Genomic DNA, 16,348 nt, shown 5'->3' with positions numbered 1-16,348 from the left:
ACTGCAAAATTGGAACATCTAACAAGGCTTCTCTACAAACCCAGTTCGAAAAATGGCAACAACATGCCTTTTGCTATGTTTGGAACTCGTGGAAAGGAAGAAAAAAAAATAAAAGAAAAATAAAAGAGAAGAAACATGGGAGAGAAAATTTATTATTCACTACACTTGATAGTCTTATTTTCTTCACTCTCTCTTCCAACCAAACAATGGAAGGGAAATTTTTTAAATTTTCCTTTTTTTTCTTTTATTTTCCATGGGTTCCAAACAGAGCCCGGGTTATACGTCACTTTTATGGAGACGGTCAAAATGTATAAAAAAAAAAAAAAATCATTGTGCAGGAACTAAAATAGGACTGATTGGATTTTTTCGTCCGAGCTTGTGGCCTCAAGGTTGGACCATGTGGCCGCAATATAGTATGGCGATGTGGCCCCACTAAAGCAAAGCCGCAAGGTTGGACTACATGGCCATATTGTTTGTGGTGTGGCCGCGATATCAGGCTATGTGGCCGCCAGATCGGTGTCAGTCCACTGAATTCGTCGGAAACTACCTCATATAAATTTTTCCCCTGTAGAACCCCAAAAAAGAAAAAGAAAAAGAAAATTTCCCTTCAAAGTACCAAGTTAATACGGTCGTGAACCCATAAGGCATCTTCAGCTTTTGGCGCCGGCGGCAACCCTTTTCTTTTCCGGCGACCACGTCTAGCGCCTTGCGGTTCCTTGTTCGGCTATGGCCCAACTCCAAGGTGTCTCTCTCTCTCTCTCTCATCGGAAATTCACTCTCTTTCTCCCACTTTGTGCTCTACGTGGAGTTGTTGTTCCCTAGCCATGTTAATGTTTTAAAGAAAATTAACAGAATAATGAAACCACCCATTTATTGAGCCAAGTGTAGGAAACCTGCTCCAAACATCGAATTAAAAATGGTACGACTACAAATTGCTGGTGTTGAAGATTACCCATGATTCACTTGTTTCATCTCTTGAAGAAGCTGTTCAATGGGTGTGCATATAAACACGTATATTATGGTTATCTCCTACTTGAAACAAAGGGTATAAGTTGTTTCCTGCTGTTGACTAGGCTTCTTTGTCTCAAGGCATGTATGTGTATTTGTTTCATGGTTTGGTAATATGCGGTTGTTGCATTTGATCACTCTATCCCTTGCCCTTTTTTTAACTCATACTGAACTTGAGTTAAACTCCCCCAAAATCTACTACTCAAATCTAAACCAAATTTGAGTTTTACTCCAATTTTTCACTCTAATGAAGGGAGACTTGGATTTTGTGTTAGGGTATTTTTTCCGTCCCCAATTTGCAACCATGCCATAGTGAAGCTTTCACTCAAATTTGTGCTTAGATTTAGGTTTTCCCATTGGAGTGCTTCATAACCAAATGAAGCTTTTTCTCAAATTTGAGTAAAAGTATGAGTAAGGGCTAGAGACGTGCTTGGTGTTACTTCCCTTTATTTATTTGTAATGTACTCGTTGCATCACAGTTGAATACCTATTCTCCATGATTGTCTCAACGACCCTTGGCCCAATGCCTATTTTGGTGTGGTAATGCCCCATAATTGGAAACATGCTTTACTTGAGCATAAACTAATGGGTTCTACTTGAACCAATTTGGAGCTCAATTCTGCTAAACTCACTGATCAGTTTTCAAGGCGTCCAGAAAAATAATGAACAAAGAAGCCAACTGAAGGTTTCACCAAACAATCCGGGGATTGAACCCCCGAACACAGTACACTTACTCTTTTTTTTTTTTTGATCCGCTACTACACTTACTTTGTTTCATGCTATGGTGAACAGTAATCATAAAAGTCCTTTTCTTTGGGGCATATGTCTAAACCCTTAGAAGCTCTTTTACTGCAGTTGATTCGAATTGGTAGCATAGTTGAAGGCTTTAGTCTTTACAATGAAGGTTGTTGCATAGCCTGACAACTGTTTGAGTTAATGCTTATAAGAACTTTTTTTTGCTAAGAATGCTTGTAAGAACTTAGGCTACTTAGTGGCATGAAATGACTTCTACCCTGTACTGCAGTCTCCTTGGATAGTATTGCCTCTGATGTTTAAAGTGTTGATTTCTTGACAGTTGACACAACTTGTGTTATATGATGTCTTTGTGGTGTTTCAACTCCTTGGCTGTGGGTTTGCCCATGGTGTATATCTGTTGTACTCATTGAATTGATTGTTTGTGTGGAAAAATGAGGCATTTACTGGTTGCTTCTTAAATCTTATGTTTAGGTAAAAGGTGCTGGCACGAAAATACTTTTATTTTGTACTAGGACATTGAAAAGAGAAAATAAAAAGGTTTATAGTTCATTTAGCCTACTGAGAGAAATTAGGTTGTAGTTCATTTTGAGATGAACACTCTCATACACGAATCCACTGCTATTTCACTTGAGATCAATATCTACTATAATTTTTTTCTATTTTTAATATCAAGTTATTCTTATGTTTGGATGACATCGGTATGATACATTCCTCTACAGGTGAGTCCATGGATTCAGAAATTGACATTGTTCAGAAGAGGTTGAATTCTTTCCTCGGTCAACTCCAAGTAGAATTTGGCATCCTTGATAGAATTGTATACAAAAACAAGAATCAGCACCGGCGATCCTCATATTTTCAGTACCTTCTAAAGGTCATTATTTTCATTTTTCACTGGACTTAATTTTCTAGTTGCCCACCAATATGTGTCGACATGCACATTTTTTATTATATATAATTATCTTATTTCTCAATTTAGTCTAGTTTATTACTTCCATGCGATGTTAGGTGAGGAGAGACCTGAGGCTGCTTCAATCAGCTCATTTAGAAGAAATTTTTAGCTCCTCCTTTCTAGTTATCAGTGGGACAAGACCTAAGCAGAAGGTGCAACTTCTAGAAAGGTAAATTTTGATACCTAATGTCCCATCTATCATGATTCATGCTTCCGTAATCTAAGAGTGGTGGTGAATACACAAACTATCATGTTAATTGTTTGAGTGGAGGTGTCTTATAATTACTAGAGGAAATTACATGATCATTCGTGAAGTTGGGAATAAACAATCAAGAATGCAAAACCTAATCCATTTGTTGTTGTGGGGCCATATGCACTTTGTGTTGGTTTTATGATCTTATCCATACTTTATGCTTGGGCACAAGTTGATTCCATTTTGAAAGGTACTCTGGCCTCAAATTATTGTTCTAGACATGCATTTCTTTCTTTAGTTGACTATTTGTTTATTTTTTGGCCCCTTGTGCTATCTACAAAAAAAAGTTGATGTTCCATTTTGCAATGCTAAATGGGAGTAAGAAATTGGAGTAATAAAGTGTACATGCACTGCCTAAGAAAATGTTGTACATTCCTGTTTGATAGTATTTTTCATTTATTGTTTTAAGTTGGAGTTTACTTGTTCAATTTGTTTTATACCAGTTTGAAGAGGAGAAAATGTGATGGCGGAAAACATAATTTTCTAGAACGACTTTTGGGAGCGGCACGCCTGCTGTCACAGGTGAGGTCGTCTTTGTTCTTCTTAGTATGTTCGTTCTGTGCTCCCATTTTGTAGCTTCTCTCTCCCATTTCGTTCTATTGCATGTTGGGCTGCATGAAACCTACATAGTGACACCTTTATCTTGTATGTAGTAAACCAAATGCCTCTTTTGCTTTTAACCCTCAAAGATTTTACCCTTACCTGAAATACTTGTTTTATTTGCTGTGTTCATTGGTGTTAAAAGTGGAATCAAGATGTTTCTTTAGATACCTCGGCAGATGTGGTCTTTATTTACTTTGCAGAGACTGTATCAAATTAATTTGTATTGTTTGTTATGGCATATCCAACGAAATTGCTTGATAAGTCTATTGGAGTATAACACCAGGCCCAATGGAAATTTCCCTCTCTGACTAGTGCCAAGGCCATCATGGTATTAGGGCAGGCAGCAGGTTGCAGGAGTAACCTCCTAATTTTTTCTATTTCTAATGCAGATAGTAGAGCCAATGTTGAAGGCAGCTACGTATCCTTCTCTCGATTGTTTATCTACAAAATGTTTATTTAGCTGCTGGGTAATTATTACATTCAAATGATCCTACTGCTATATATTTTTATTCAAGACCCCTAATAAGAGCTATGACAGTCTTCATTTTTGAGCTTTTATCCCCCTCGTATAGTTACTGTTCTTTCTTCTATGCATCAGCATTTTCTGGTTATAAGCTTTTCAAAGTTTTGGAAGATCTTATGCAATATCTTCCTCAAATTTGGCAAGAATATGATGTAGTTACCTCTGAGATTTACAGCACTATTAGTTCTCCCTCATAATATGTTTCCTAAGAGATGCCACCTTCTCCCATAGTTCATTCAGGGTTGGTAGTTGTGGTTCCTTTTGGAGGGTTTTTAAGTATCTGAAAAATAGACCACCAGGTTTGTTGACCTTTTAAATCTCCTTTTGATGGGGATCTTAAGAAATTTCATTGGGAATTTTACTTTCTTTGCTTTTCCGGCCTTTGTAAACATAATACGACAATTTACATCTGGACATCCTTGTTTTCGCTGTGCCTTTCTTTTGCTAAGTTGGAAAATAGGGCCAGGATTGTTGTTTTTACCATTCATAAATTGTTGATGGGATCATGCGGTATTTCTCAAGGCATGCATGGAAGTGTTTTCACACCTTAACTATCCACAGAGAGATTTCTACTTTACTTGCTCAATCATTTTTCATGGGATTTTGTCTTACAACTTTGGCTTTGCTTGCACGCCTCCGAGTTTTGGTTCAGCAAGTAAGCATTATTCTCTTTCTAGCGAAACATTTGTGAAGTTATGTCATCCTTTACTTACAGGCCTGCAGGTGATCCAATATTTGTGGGAATGAGACTTGAGTTTAATTTTCTTTCTGACTGAATCTGTTCTTTTATTTGTTTACAGATATTACTTGATGCTGTAACGGTATTCAACATGGTTTTTTCTCTCTCTCAGAAGGAGCAATCTGTAAAATTAACTCAGGACGGAATTGAGGTTGCTTCTCTATTGTTAACTGAATGCGTTTGTTAACTGAATGTGTTTGGTGTAGATTGATCCCTCTCTTTTCCCTTTGGCCGACAACTTTTTGTTTTTGACCTTCCTTTGATGTTCAACTTTCAGGTATTTAGAGAGTACTACCCGATGAATGAGCAATCTGTCTTACTTGACTGTGTGTGGGAAACAGATAAGTTTGTATTACTTGAGATATCCACCAACTGTAAGACTGAACGTCAAGAGAAGAATGTTAGAGAAATATCTATAGGGCCATCTGCCATTCAATATCAAAGCATTGAGGTTTTGCTTGGTGGTAAGAATGTTCTTTTCAATCTTCACTGTTGGAGTACTGTGACTCAGCTTTCTTTGACATGTTGACAATGAATATTATCCATATCATAGTATACCACGGTACATTGCATAACCTTGTGAACACATACTAGCCATAAGAATTCCACTATTATGTTGGTTAGAGATTCCCGCTTGTGTTTTATTTGAAGTGGAGGCTCCAGTACGACAAGCTACACTATTTTCATTTAGTTAGCGAATGGATCTCGCATAAGTAGTAAACCATAAAAGGCTTAACACCCCTCATTCTTATTGCATTTTCAATACGGAAAATGCGAAGGCCATCTTATTCAAAAGGCCAGTAATGACTTTCCTGATCTCCAGCTTGACATCTCCGATCACACCGTTTTTATGGAGAGAAACATGTTTTCACTTATTCTTGACCCGCAATGGCAAGGAGAGGAAAGGTTCCTGCATTTCGTTCTGTCATTCTTATTCACCCAATTCGTATGTAGTCAACTGTTTTTCTTTCTGATTCTTTGTAATTTATTTATTGCATATTTTAAATCCTATTATTATTGGACTCTATAGATAACGAATCTGGCAAGGCAGATCCTAACGATATTTCTGAAGATTATTCTCACATTGAGGTGGATAATCCTAGTTCAATTGAGGATCCTTCGACAGAGAACGATGACGTGAAGAAGGTTCAAGATAGTTCAAAAGTGGAAGATGTTTCAGGTTTTGTGGAACCGCTAATCCAGAACCTGAACTCTGAAAGTGGCTTGCTTATGGATTTGAGTTCATCTCCAGGTTCAAATCCTTTAAAACGTAAATCTGGTTCAACGAGTAAAGTGGCCTTCGTATCGGTGAAAAAGCCAGCAACATCAACAACAAACGTTTTGGGACTTCAGATCAAGGGAACAGAGAGCCATGGTGATAGCAAAGAAGATCCATTTTTCAGTCTACTTACTGGGGGAAACTTAAAGGATAGTCTATTTTGAACACATCTGAGTTACAAGCATTTTAATTTCGTTGGTTGTCTAGTACGATGTCGTGCTATCTTCCGTATCTGTTAATCATCTTTCTTTGCCTAATAGGGGGTCTTATGTCTGTTACTTGTCCGATCTTGTCCTATGTTGAACTGACAAGATTGGCAAAAGAAAATTTTGAAATATCGTGTTCTTGTCCAGTTTGCAGTGCTGTCTTCGAATTTCAACTGGATATGAAGGGGTGGTATGCTATTATGAAAGAAGAGGAAAAGGTTAAGGTAAAAGAAAGGAAGAAGATGGTGAAGTGAATGATATGGTTTTACTTGCAATGTAATTTTCCAGTCTTCACGAATTCATGATCCAAATAAATATAACCTTAGTGCATTTTTTTTTTTTTGACGAACTTTAAAAAGATGTTGGCTATGATATTATTTGCCGTTAGCTGAAATCATAATCCAGCAGTTGAAACTAGATTTGTTTGACATTTTGTGATCATTTTTTTCATAACTGATGGAAAAACTAAACTATCCCAAGGCATCCCAGTTGACTGAGCTTTTGAGAAATGAAACAACAGCTGAGAGAAAAGATTACTATGATGGAAAGATTCATGTCTCGAAATTTCAGAATTCACAAAGAGGACAGAAACTACTACAAAACAAAGAATTCGAAACGACTACAGAATTGTTACAAAGCTCTTGATATTTCATGCCTTCTGAGGTGAAAACCCAAGGATAAGATCCTTAATTTCATCACTAGCTGCCTTATCAAGTGCAGTCAATCCATTTGCATCTTTGACAGTATAATTAGCTCCAGCTCTTAGTAGCTCTTCCAGTTTGGGCTTGTCGCCTTCAGAGGCGGCCATCATCAACAAGATATCTACTGGGTGGATGTTTTGGCTCAGAAGAGCCTCCAGCTTGTCATAAGTACCCTCAACAGCAAGCATTCCCATGTAGTTGAAGTACTGCATTGGATGAAAACAAATCTTTTACTGCCAATGAAAATCGAAATCGATTAACAAAAATTGGGGAAAACATTTTGCCAGATGCATGCCCAGTAAGGCCCAAGTTGGACATACTAAACTATAAACCATGAGAGGGATACCAGTAAATTTTCTACAGAAATGTGTCCAAAATGGACCAACACTGCATCCTGATGGAGAGCGGACCTTAAATAGAACAATGCAATGGTAGATTGAGGACACTTCATTGCTAAAGTTTGTGGGTCTTCACTGCTTTCAAACTAACTTCCTGCTAAACAATTTAGTATGGGAGACAACAAGCTCAATGGTCAAGTTTTTGCCAAAGCAGGATCATATGGCTATATACTTCAAAGGGTTTTGAAAGGTAAAAATTTCGGAGGCCTGGGATTGAAAGAAGGTAAATAAACGACGAAATCAGAGCCCATTAACCATTACACATGAACACAACCAAAATAAGCACAAAATTCAGTTTTGGCTAGCTGATAACACTCAAGCTTGCAGAGTTTGATGACATAGTAGGTGCTTTGCAAAGGCAAAAGGTCTCTATTTTCCATTCTAAGTGCTTTCTGGTAGTTCTAAAGCATCACTTCGGGCCACCAGCTACACAAGCTTTTAAGTGCTTGTAACTATACTGCGTCCATATGCTATAAACTAGAGCCTCAAAAATGAGGTACAGCTTCAACATCTGCTAGAGTTCAGAAGACTAAATACATGGGCTTTTCAAATCTGTCAAACAGAAAATTGGCTGTTTCCACCAAGAAACTCACTTACATCCCCACATCTGTTTCAAATACCTTTCCAATAGCCCGTAGTAGGACTTGGAAAGCTGTTTATGACATCATCACAATAACAATAAGCTCCATTAGGCAGTAACAAGCTTAGAAACCTATATATATATATATATTTTGACAACTAAGAATTTTTGATTTCGTGTTCATGACATTTTTAAAGTTATCAGTGCCAACAGGGGGTTTTAGGGCAACCAAATCAGCTGCACCTGTCGTGAATTTGCCATATTGGCTTAGAATCTGATTATGATTTGCCATGAGCTAATACGTATTGGGAATATCCTGTACAAAAATCAACTACCAATCACAGCGGTATTCCGAAATGTAATTGTATGGAGAGGCCAAGAAAATTATACATATTTCCCGATAACTAAAACATGATAGTTTGTATTTCGCCACATGAAGTATCTTCTACTGGATCAGTGCCAAAGCTCTATTGAAATCAATACCAATGCTGCTCTGATAGGCCCAGAAACTATGTCTAAGATTCTAGTTTTTGATTTGAAGACAAGAAACTACCTCCAAACATCTAAGTCAGGGAAATGCATATGTGTCATTACAAATTTATGTAGCCCAATGGTCAGGGCTTGGGACATAGGAGTTGCTCCCTCCAAAGGTCTCAGGTTCGAAACCTCCAAGTCACAGGTGTCAACTCTTATGGGGTCAATCCATATGGGTCTACGTTCCGGATTTAGACCCCGTTTGCTAGCACTTATAATCCAACTTATTTAGCTAATTTGCTTAAAAAAAGTTGATGAGTGGTGTTTGGTATCAATTATATAAATAATCACTTATTTAACTTTTCTAGCTTATCTGACCCAAAAAAATGGGATTATTTTAAGCTTTGATTTGTAGCTTTTTTAGCTTATTTGAAGTCGTAAAAGTACATTTTACAGAAAAGTACTTATTCAAGAGTGTCTCTACATAAGTATTAAGGTTAATCTAGACATTTACTTGATAATAAGCTATTCTACAATTTATTTAACAAACAGTCAGAAATTTTAATTTAGCTTATAAAAAGCTATACCAAACACTGATCCAAATTATTTTAAGTGAATAATCAAAGTAACCATAATTTAATAATCTAACTTATAAGTGATAACAAACGGGGCCTTAATTGCACTTTCTGCTTGTGGACAGCGGTAATGGGTCCTAGGGATTAGTCCAGGTGCGCGTTAGCAGGTCGGACACCCGAGTTCATATAAAAGTCACAAATTAAAGTAGTCTACAACTATTCCTCCTATAAAATTGCAGCAATTCCACCAAGTAGGCAAGTAATTGTATTCGTGAAACGGTGAAATTCCTACTAATCACAAACAGAATGCAGCAACTGCAGCTAAAATTCAGAAAGATAAAAGCTCTACAAACCACAACACAAGAAAACATCAGTTACAGATAAAGTACTTGTTCGACGTCGTCGCGGTCGTAGTCGTCTCGTGATTGGCTGCCGTAAATCCCAGCACCTTCGGCATCAACACCATTTCGGCCAAATTTGAACCAACATGTGATGGTTCTGGAACCATTTTTGGTGGGTCTATTTCTGAGCTTCTTTGGACCTTTACCCACAAATTGAGACCTTAATCTGGGCAAGTTTGGAGCCGACCCAGATGAAAAAGATGAATTTTTTGGGGCCTGAGAGGCGAAGATTAGTTGGGTAGCACAGGTGATTGAGGCCATGGTTTGGAGTTTCAGAGCACCGAACTCTATCACCAATGTCTTTTATGATCCAAGTCGATAGTGTTTCAATCGATCGGTATAAATATTTGTTTAGGAAACCATAGTATCAATAATCAGAGTGGCGCAGCGGAAGCGTGGTGGGCCCATAACCCACAGGTCCCAGGATCGAAACCTGGCTCTGATATGAGAGCAAGCTTCTCACCCACTCCTTTTTTTTTTTTTTTTGCTCTTTTTTTTTTTTTTTTGAGCGCGTTTTCAGTTTTATAAAAGGTCTTTTTTCTTTTATTTTTTTAAACTTAGGTTTTTTTTGCTCCTCTTTTTTTTTTTGGGCGTTTTCAGTTTTATAAAAGGCTACTTCTTTTTTCTTTTTCTTTTTTAAACTTAGGTTAAGAGTTTTTGCTCTTTTTTTTTTTTTTGGGAGTTTTCAGTTTTCTAAAAGGCTGCTTCTTTTTTTTTTTCTTTTTTTAAACTTAGGTTAAGAGTTCTAAGTTTTCGAAAAGGCTGCTTCTTTCTTTTTTTTTTAAACTTTTTTTTTTTTTGTGGGCGTTTTCAGTTTTCTAAAAGACTGCTTCTTTTTTCTTTTCTTTTTTTAAACTTAGGTTAAGAGTTCTAAGTTTTCGAAAAGGCTGCTTCTTTCTTCTTCTTTTTTTTTTAAAACTTAATTTTGGGCGTTCTAAGTTTTCCAAAAGGCTGCTTCTTTTTTCTTTTTCTTTTTTAAAACTTAGGTTAAGAGTTCTAAGTTTTCCAAAAGGCTGCTTCTTTTTTCTTTTTCTTTTTTAAAACTTAGGTTAAGAGTTCTAAGTTTTCCAAAAGGCTGCTTCTTTCTTCTTTTCTTTTTTTTTAAACTTAGGTTATGCATGGTGTTCGAGCTAGTTTGCGCGCATCTCGGACCAATTTTTACAGCCTCTTCCACAACCATTTCACAATGAGAATCGAACTTGAGCTTTAGGAGGGAGCAAGCCCTCCGAGCAAAAAAGCTCTCCAAAGGCCTATGCCAAGATCAGTTTGCGAGCACCTCGGATCAATTCTTATAGCCTCTTTCACAACCATTTCACAATGAGAATCGAACTTGAGCTTTAGGAGGGAGCAAGCCTTCCGAGCAAAAAAGCTCTCCAAAGGCTTATGCCAAGATCAGTTTGCGAGCACCTCGAATCAATTCTTACATCTTCTCCCACAGCCGTTTCACAATGAGAATTGAACTTGAGCTTTATGAGGGAGCAAGCTCTCCGAACAAAAAAGCTCTCCAAAGGCCTTTGCCAAGATCACTTAGCCAACCTGTTAGGGTTAATTTTTTTGAAAGTCATTTTCTTCGACTTGGCTTTTTAGTAGAGGTAAGCAAAAAATCCGTCAAACCGCGAATCCAATCCAAACCGAAAGGTTTGGTTCGGGTTTTTAGTAGTATGGTTTGATCATGGTTTATAAAATTAGAAACCGCATTATATGGTTTGGTTTATGAATTCATGTTCATGGTTATGATTCCAAACCGATCCGAACCATATAATACACACACATATATATATATATACACATATAATTTAATTTAATTACTTCCTCCGTCCCAAAATAGATGATAATTTTTAAAATTCGTGTCATTTTTCATCGCTTATATCTTTCAATCTATAATGTTTTTCATAAGTTTGAAAACTTTGTATAATAGAATTAAGGGAAATTTTTAAAAATGGTCCCTCTAGTTTGCACGAGTTCTCATTTTCGTCCCTCTACTATTAATTGTATCATTTTTAACCCTATAGTTTTCATTCCATCTCAATTTCGTCCTTCTCCCTGACGCCGTCCATGAAACAAACGGAATTGAAGGGCAAAATTGTCATTTTCTCTCACAGAGGGACCAAATTGAAATTTTATGCAAACCAGAGGGATTATTTTTAAAATTTTACATTTTACTTTTGTTTTTTGCAAATAAATTAAAAAAGACCATAAGAAATGTATTTGACAACTGAATTATTTTTTATTGGGTAATCAAACTATATTGAAAAATTTATATTTCATTACACATTACAAAAATATTAGAAAATGCACAAATCAACCCCTTAGCTAATGTCTTTGTATCATGTTCTTATAATCTTCTTATTTTTTCACCCAATAAAAAAATGTTTAAAATCCGTGTTTATTTGTTATATGAGTGATCTTATGAGTAAGTCCAAAAATAAATACACTTATACCCATATTTTAATGTATTTGATCTCTTAATATTTAATAGTGTTTCATTGCTTAATTAAACACAATTACAAAATTTCTAAATACTACTGAACAACTTTTTCGTTTTAATCATATGACAAAAAAAATAACGATAGTGAAAATTCAATTGAAAAAAAAAATACAAGACCAAGACAATTAACATAAGGGTTGTTTTTTGAATTTTCTCATATTTTTTGTGATGTATATAATAAAAACTTTACAAAATTTCAACATATATTTTATTATTCACTATAAAATGAGATGAGAAATATATTATATATGATGTATTTTAAATTTATTTACAAAAACAAAAGTAAAAAACAAAATTATAGAAATAGTCCCTCTAGTTTGCATGAAATCTCAATTTAGTCCCTCTGTGAGGAGAAATGACAATTTTGTCCTCCAATTCCGTTTGTTTCATTAACGCCGTAAGTGAGAGGGACGAAATTGAGACAGAATGCAAATTATAGGACTAAAAGTAACACAATTGATACTATAGGGACGAAAATGAAAATTCATGGAAACTAGAGGGACCATTTATAAAAATTTCCCTAGAATTAATTGAGAACTATCAAATAAGAGTCATATTACATATTTTTTGAGATTCATATTGAAAGATACGATAAATTGAAATTGGCACGGATATCAAAAATTGACATTTAATTTGAGACAGAGGGAGTATGGTTCACCAAATAAATATGGGGAGGCTTAATTATTCATCCTAGAAGCCTAACAGACTTATGATTTCGTCCTCCCCTTTTTAGATCTTTATGATTCCGTCCTCCTACTAGATTTTATCTCGTTTCTGCCCCTTTACTGTTGTTTTACCTATTATATATATTATATCTATTATATATAAAGAGAACAGAATTTGGGGACGAAATAATAAACCTTTTCGTCCTCGTAAGATTGTCGTTCCTTCCGGTAGCAGTTCTGCGAAATCCTCGCGTCCTCGTCCCGTGATCGTCGGGATTGATATCAATCGAAATAGCCTTCATAAACGGTAATAATCCTTTCGATTTTGGGGCTGAAAGTTTTTGGAAAGCCCTAATCCGTATAAACCCAATACAGTCGGAGAACCCAATCCCGCCCGTCCTCCATTTTTTTCGATTACAGGCGGCGCCCAACTGCGAATGCACTCACCCGTCCTTTCCGAATGGGGTTTTTACCGGAAAACTAAGCGACGGAAACAATCATTCAAGTCGTACGTGGTTGAAGAAACCAGCGGAGAAGAAGGTGACGAAACAGACATGGCCAGAATTCGTACGTATATCCCTTAAACCCCATTTTGTTCTTCGGTTGTGTTATTTGGTTTTCCTAGTTGGAGCTAGGTTATGCTTATAGAACTGATTTGTTTATGCCCATTGTGCTAAATCAGTTGGGTATTTTTCTGGGTTCAGTGAGATTGAACCCGATATTCATCAATTCATGATTTCGTGCTCCTAATTAATCTAAGCCAATATACCCAAAAAAAACCTTATATGATATTTGTGTTTTATTGAGGGTGTTGCATTCCATGATTTCAATGTTAACAGTAATGTGTTGTTGTAATCGACATGGTAATGTTACCATGTATCGTCGTGGTAATTTAACCATTTATGCACGTAAAGGGTTGAGTATGAGTGTTTTGTTTATGGTAATTTGATCATGTTCGTTGAAACAAGATACATGGACGAAATGACTGTTTGTTGTCTTCATTAGCTAATTTAGCCATGTATCAAGATACATGAGTAGATTAGCAACGGTAATGTATCGTTGTAATCGACATGGTAATATAATCATGAAATGTCATGGGAATTTAACCATTTAACCAATTAACCATATATTTCCGATTTTGATGGTAATTTAGCCATGTTTCGAGAAACAATAACAATGGGAAATATGACTTTTGGTTGTCCGGTTTGCCATATTATATGTTCTGTATCGTTGAGAGAATACTTCAATATGACAGAATCCAGGTCAAGATCAGACCACCGGGCACATATTTTATGGATGACAGTGCTGAAATCATGCTCTCGATTCATCCGAATGGCTGCAAACTTGCCATCATGTTGACACATCATGATTAATTCACTTGCCATGTCAGTCCTGCATGGAATATAGTTTGTCATTTATACCACATTTGTACATAATGTTGGAATGGAATAAATAGACATGGTAATGGAATAAACAGTACTTATTTTATGGTAATGTAACCATCAAATGAAATGATAATTTAACCATCTACACCTGATACGGTTTGAATAACTACTTTTTTCTTGTGGTAATTTAGCCATGAATTTTTCATTTCTGTTTGGCCAACCTGAACAATGAAAAAAAATTGCAAAGTTGTGGTCAACTGATCATTTTGTATTCAAAATAAAAATCGTTATGGTAATTTAACCATGTAACAGTTTGATTAAGGTAATTTAACCATGTATTTTGAAACAAGATCAGAGGGAAATAAGATTTTTTTTCGTTCAGTTGGCCAACTTGATCAATGAATAAGGCATGAAAATGTAAATGCTGCATTATGACTTTTAAGAAATAGATACATGGATTGAGCAACCAAACCCGTTTCATGGTAAATAATGCAAACAAATAACCATGAAACAGCAAAACAACAGGGGGTCTGCTAAAACTAAACCAGGCAAATGATACAAACAAATTACCATGAAACTAAGACCAAAAACACCAAAATTCCTTGAACAAAAATCAGGAGCGTATCTTGTAGAGGAAAAGAGGATGAAGAAGGACGAGGATAAGGATGAAGAAGGATAAGGATGAAGAAACAGACGTGAGAGTTAAATATGGAGAAAAACCGTCCTCTATCATCCGAAAATGAAGGAACTGATCAATTAGAGGGATTTGTGGGAAGTTTGAAAGTTTGAAATTAGGGATCTCTTCCTTCCCCCTGTTCAATCTCTAGTCTATTTGAAACAATATTGAGATGTGACTGTAGGGCGTAACTGTAGGGATTGGAATTCATCCTCCCTCACTCTCTCTCTCTGTCTTCATCTGTCCCCCTAGTCTCTCTCTCTCTCTCTCTCTCTCTCTCTCTCTCTCTCTCTCTCTCTCTCTCATATGTTTAATATTTCTATCAATATATAATATGAAAAAAGAATAAAAGGGTAATAAAGGTAATTTACATATTTCAAGGATGAAATCATAAGCATTAAAAAAGGGGAGGATGGATTCTTACATAATATGAAAAAATAGGATGGATATTTAAATATTCCATAAATATATGAGAGCTTTAGTCGACTACTTTTTCAATTTATTGATCCTATTAAATTCACCGCAATATTTAGTTTTTCTTCTCCGCCAAGATAATTTAGATTAAACTTCTATATATCACAAACCATTCCTAATTTCCTAGGATTATTAATTTATCATACATTAAAAGCATATGAGATCACCAAATCAGTCAACTTACACTGCCCAATTTCTAAATTTCTCTAAATTCTATTCCTATACTTCCTTCACTACCAAGACTTGAGGCGATTGTGGTATTCCACTCTTAATTAGTTGATTCGTGTTAGTGTGTTTTAATAATTAGAATGAAATTGATTTTAATATGGCGATTGTGGTATTCCACTCTTAATTAGTTGATTCGTGTTAGTGTGTTTTAATAATTAGAATGAAATTGATTTTAATATAAATTTTCTTTTAATTTATCTTCATAACTTTAAGTGTACTTTATTTTTATTTTTTAAATGATAGCTTAATTCAAAACAAACTATGGTTTAAAACCGAAACCGAAACCAAACCATACTTTAATGGTTTGGTAAAGTATGGTTTGGTTTGGTTCTATGCCTTTTATGGGTTGGTTTGGTTCTTTAAATTCATAATCCGTAAGTATTGGTTTGATTTTTGGTTTACTGTAAAACCAAACCAATCCGGACCATACTCACTCTTACTTTCTAGTAGGAAAAAATGAAAAAATCTCTACGTTTTCAAACATCTCAAACGGAGGGTAGGCATTGGTTAGTTTTAGTTTTCCATGTTTTGCTGGAGGAGTCCAGCACTTTGTTTCACTCCGAAAAAAATTAAGAAGGGCAATGTATAACACGAGGGAGCGCGAAATTCGGTTCATTCAAAGGTCAGCAAATGTTGTTGTGGATTCGTTAGCAAGATCGGGATTGTGAGGTTCTGGCTTTAGGTGACGCTGATGATATCAGCTTACTCACCCAGAAAACAATATCAGCTCAACCAAGACACATTTACAACAATATAAAACAATGCTCATATATACACCTTTGAGGGGAGGCCTGATGAAATGCTGTGAACTGTTTACACACATCACCTTTAGCATTTGGTAGAAGGGAAATCCGAAAAAGATAAGTCGCGATTCGCGACGAAAAAATCCATGAGTAGGCGAGTACCGTGCCCATCAAAATAGCTTCTTGCCCGTATTTTCAGTGTTGCAATAAAATGCAATTATGAAATACACATGATGTGCATGTA

At 35.9% G+C, this 16,348-nt stretch overlaps 2 protein-coding genes and 1 non-coding gene across 6 annotated transcripts; 2 read left to right on the top strand and 1 right to left on the bottom strand.

Moving 5' to 3' along the window:
- Positions 1-582: 582 nt before the first annotated feature.
- On the top strand, positions 583-6,676 carry LOC131321823 (uncharacterized). 4 transcript variants are annotated; one of them, XM_058352774.1, is made up of 9 exons: positions 584-742; positions 2,484-2,635; positions 2,770-2,882; positions 3,410-3,488; positions 3,959-3,987; positions 4,654-4,747; positions 4,893-4,982; positions 5,109-5,295; positions 5,862-6,676. In XM_058352774.1, the coding sequence occupies exons 1-9, from the start codon at positions 727-729 to the stop codon at positions 6,272-6,274; spliced, it is 1,173 nt and encodes a 390-aa protein (XP_058208757.1). In that variant the 5' UTR covers positions 584-726; the 3' UTR covers positions 6,275-6,676. The 4 variants fall into 4 exon arrangements, with proteins under 4 accessions (XP_058208759.1, XP_058208757.1, XP_058208758.1 ...); XM_058352773.1 differs by lacking the exon at positions 584-742 and adding an exon at positions 861-1,045; XM_058352776.1 differs by lacking the exons at positions 3,959-3,987; positions 4,654-4,747 and having other exon boundaries at positions 583-742.
- A 161-nt stretch (positions 6,677-6,837) lies between these two features.
- LOC131321824 (protein LHCP TRANSLOCATION DEFECT) lies at positions 6,838-9,783 on the bottom strand. Its single transcript, XM_058352778.1, has 2 exons — positions 9,434-9,783; positions 6,838-7,223 (listed from the first exon to the last, which is right to left on the bottom strand). Exons 1-2 carry the CDS (start codon positions 9,704-9,706, stop codon positions 6,966-6,968), a joined length of 531 nt encoding a protein of 176 aa, XP_058208761.1. The 5' UTR covers positions 9,707-9,783; the 3' UTR covers positions 6,838-6,965.
- Positions 9,784-9,818: 35 nt separating this feature from the next.
- TRNAM-CAU (transfer RNA methionine (anticodon CAU)) lies at positions 9,819-9,890 on the top strand. The gene has a single exon. It is a non-coding gene; the product is annotated as a tRNA-Met (tRNA).
- The last annotated feature ends 6,458 nt before the right edge of the window (positions 9,891-16,348 follow it).

Source organism: Rhododendron vialii, chromosome 4a (genome assembly GCF_030253575.1).
Source record: "Rhododendron vialii isolate Sample 1 chromosome 4a, ASM3025357v1".
Classification (NCBI taxonomy): domain Eukaryota; kingdom Viridiplantae; phylum Streptophyta; class Magnoliopsida; order Ericales; family Ericaceae; genus Rhododendron; species Rhododendron vialii.
The sequence above is the reverse complement of the archived record's forward strand: the minus strand, read 5'-3'. Positions and strand labels throughout refer to the sequence as shown.